General features: G+C 40.2%; 1 protein-coding gene across 1 annotated transcript; it reads right to left on the bottom strand.

The window, feature by feature from the left end:
• Positions 1 to 58: 58 nt before the first annotated feature.
• On the bottom strand, positions 59 to 936 carry LOC108354671 (uncharacterized). Its single transcript, XM_017605847.1, has one exon. The coding sequence runs from the start codon at positions 744 to 746 to the stop codon at positions 342 to 344; it is 405 nt and encodes a 134-aa protein (XP_017461336.1). The 5' UTR covers positions 747 to 936; the 3' UTR covers positions 59 to 341.
• Between the last annotated feature and the right edge of the window lie 2,124 nt (positions 937 to 3,060).

Genomic DNA, 3,060 nt, shown 5'->3' with positions numbered 1-3,060 from the left:
TTGTTTAAGTACTCAACAAAGTTAGTCCATTTATTTCTCTTGACATCAATACTACTACATACAAATATAATCACAATACATAATTTTAAAAAAATTAATTTTCTGCACTAAATATACATATGTAAGTAAATACGAGTACATCTTAAGAGTGCACAAAAGTATAGATTTTAGCTTCACCATTTATGGCTTATGCATGAATTTGGCTCACTAAATCAGTCAGCACTTGTGCGATTTTGCGTGTAGTTGAAATTATTGAAAAACGTGTGATTAGTAAAACTTAAAACAGTTTCAATGCTGAGCTCGAATATTTTCCGCTAGCTCCCATAATACCAAGATGTCGTTTAACTGATTGGCTTGAAGCGGATTGCCTCCGCATAGTCACGCGCGTCTGAGAAGTTACGCTCTGGTTTGATGCGTATATCATTGGGATCGAGCTGAAATTCACCATTCCATTGTGTGGGCAGCACTGTGGGTTCCCTATTATATTGAAAGTATTCAGAGTCATCGGAGTGATTGCGTTCGGGTTGAATACGTGTCTCTCCACTCTTTGCAAATGTACCATCCCAACTGACCGGCAGGATAATCGGCTCATGGTTGCAGCCATAGAAATTCGATGTGTCGGTAACATTCTGATTGTGACGTCGTACTTTGGAAACATTGTTCGCAGCACCGTTTCCGTACACAAATTTGCCATTCCAACCTTCACATTTGATGGGTATATATTCGCTCTTCTTCGTCAAAGGCATTTTTATGTTTGTATGATTTGGTTATATATGTATGTATATTTATGAATATAGAGGTTTACAATTTAAATTTATGTATCCTTTTTTTTAAATCTTCTAATTGGAGATAGACCTGTTGTTATTTTATCGTTATTATATTTCTTTAAGCGCGCACGTTTTACGAGCTATGTCTACTGCTTGCTTTCTAAGAGCTTACTGTGGAAAACACGCAGTTTACCTATTTTAAAATACGAAATCGCTGTGAAAGTTGTTCGACCAGCATTTAATTGTTTTTTATTAAAATATATTATGGCACTCCGCAAATTGATATTGCCTTGCCTTGGCTGTCTCTAGTTGCCTTCGCCCACACCAAGCCGTGCTCTGTTTTTGCTTCGTTCGTAATTCGTTTGTTTCCAACATCCCACCAAGTTGTCGACCGTTTCGCCATATAAGTTGAAAATCTCGGCACCACGGTACAGCGCGCGGTCGTAAACGCAGGGGCGGTTGTTTTGTATAAAATTGTTGTTTTTGTCAATTGGCGCACGAGCTAAGCAGCGTAATTATGACGTGTGATTCCTCATGGAACATAACTTCCAACGATATACATACATGCATACATACATACGTACATCTCAAATTATGACAAGCCTGACTCATGGCTAAAAGCGCTTAGCTAACAACTTCTCGATTTTTGTCTATTTTTAGTTATGTTGTCACGTTTTTCGACACCTACCTAAGCGCAGTTTATTTATGTACATTAACTTGTTTGCATATTTTGGTTGTTACCCTGCAGGAAACTTTATTAATTTAAAAGTAATTTATAAACTACTTTATTTTCAATGATAACTAATTGAAATTCTCACTATTTTACCTGCAACGAACTCATTTATTTAACATGGCGATGTCCTAGGAAGAAGTCAATTACCTTTTCCTGCATGTATTTTCAACTAATTTAAAATGCATTTGGATTAAACAAACTTTAAGGTAAGTCGTTTTAATTCGCTTTCGTTCTGCACTTCACAGATGCTTTTTCATAATTAAGAAAACCCGAAACTAAATGATTCGCCTAATGAGATTTGAACATGGCACTCATGGCCATGGGCGTAGCCAGGTAGGGGCAGGGCGGTGCTCGAGCGCCCCCCTCCCCTAACTTTCAAATTTCCCTTACGATAGTACCCTGAAATGCCAGTTTAATAGGGTCGAGCATAAAAAGTATCGAAATTCGAAACATTTACTCATTGCATTTGTTTTAAAGCAGTCCATCAATTAGTTGATTTAAAAAAAATCACTTGCTCCGTCAGGGCAACTCCTCAGATCGCCTCAACGTCAGCGCGCCTGCGCGTCTGCTGCGCGTTGCAAANGCTCCGCCAGAATTGCGAAAGATCTCTACGACCGATTTGCATCGACAGCGTTGCCAGTATGAAATCGGAAAATTCAGTAAGCGCAACCACAAATGCACGAAATTTTCTTGTCCAGTTGCATTTGTTCGACTGCTTATCCATATTTGAAAGAAGATATTGCATGAGTTAATGCAAATAAAGGCCGTTTATGCAGATAAGCCAGCCCGTTTTTCACCCGTATTTGACGCACATTGCCTCCGATGGAATTCTGGATAGCGCCTCACAGATGCATACCATCGCACTTCTTTGCATATTTTCAAGTGCTTCAATTGTAGATTTCTTGCCGAGACATGGCCACCACTACCAGTATTCCGATGCCCATACCCGTTAGAGCTGATGTTATTGCAGCGCTGTTTCGGTGTACCTTCCTTTCATATAGGCATGCTGCGATACCATAAGTTTGTTTGCAACTGATTTCCTGAAGACAAATTCAGTCAGTCGCTCCATTATCTTGAGCTGGAAGGTTGATAGGATAACAGGACTAAAATCCTCTGGGTTTGTGTGGAATGTTCTTCCTGCCTTGGGAATGAAAATAACCCTCGACCTTTGCCAAGTCTCTGGAATGTAGTTGAGAGTGAGGACTCTGTTGAAAAGAGCATACAGCCAGTCTGAGCTTATCTCCAGAGATTGCTGTATCTGAATCGGCGAAACACTGTCTGGACCCGCAGATTTGTAAGGTCTGAAGGATCCTATTGGTGCCCGGAAAGTACGTACTCAGAAGGTCCAGGGATTCCTCAGACAAGCGTATATTGAAAATCAAGCGTGCAACTCTCCCCCGCACATTTATTTGAAGGCAGAAAAGGCACCACTTTTGCCGGAGCAGAGCGCAACCTGCTGAGAAAAGAACACGACGCCCTTTTACAACTGCGAAAAGAAAATGAAAAATTTTCAGCGCTAACACAAGGCAGAATAAGTGCAGCCTTTTTCGAGAAAAGAAA

Source organism: Rhagoletis zephyria, unplaced genomic scaffold (genome assembly GCF_001687245.7).
Source record: "Rhagoletis zephyria isolate East Lansing unplaced genomic scaffold, Rhagoletis_zephyria_1.1 Rzeph_scaffold_38136, whole genome shotgun sequence".
Taxonomy (NCBI): domain Eukaryota; kingdom Metazoa; phylum Arthropoda; class Insecta; order Diptera; family Tephritidae; genus Rhagoletis; species Rhagoletis zephyria.
This window is presented reverse-complemented; position numbering and strand designations above follow the sequence as displayed.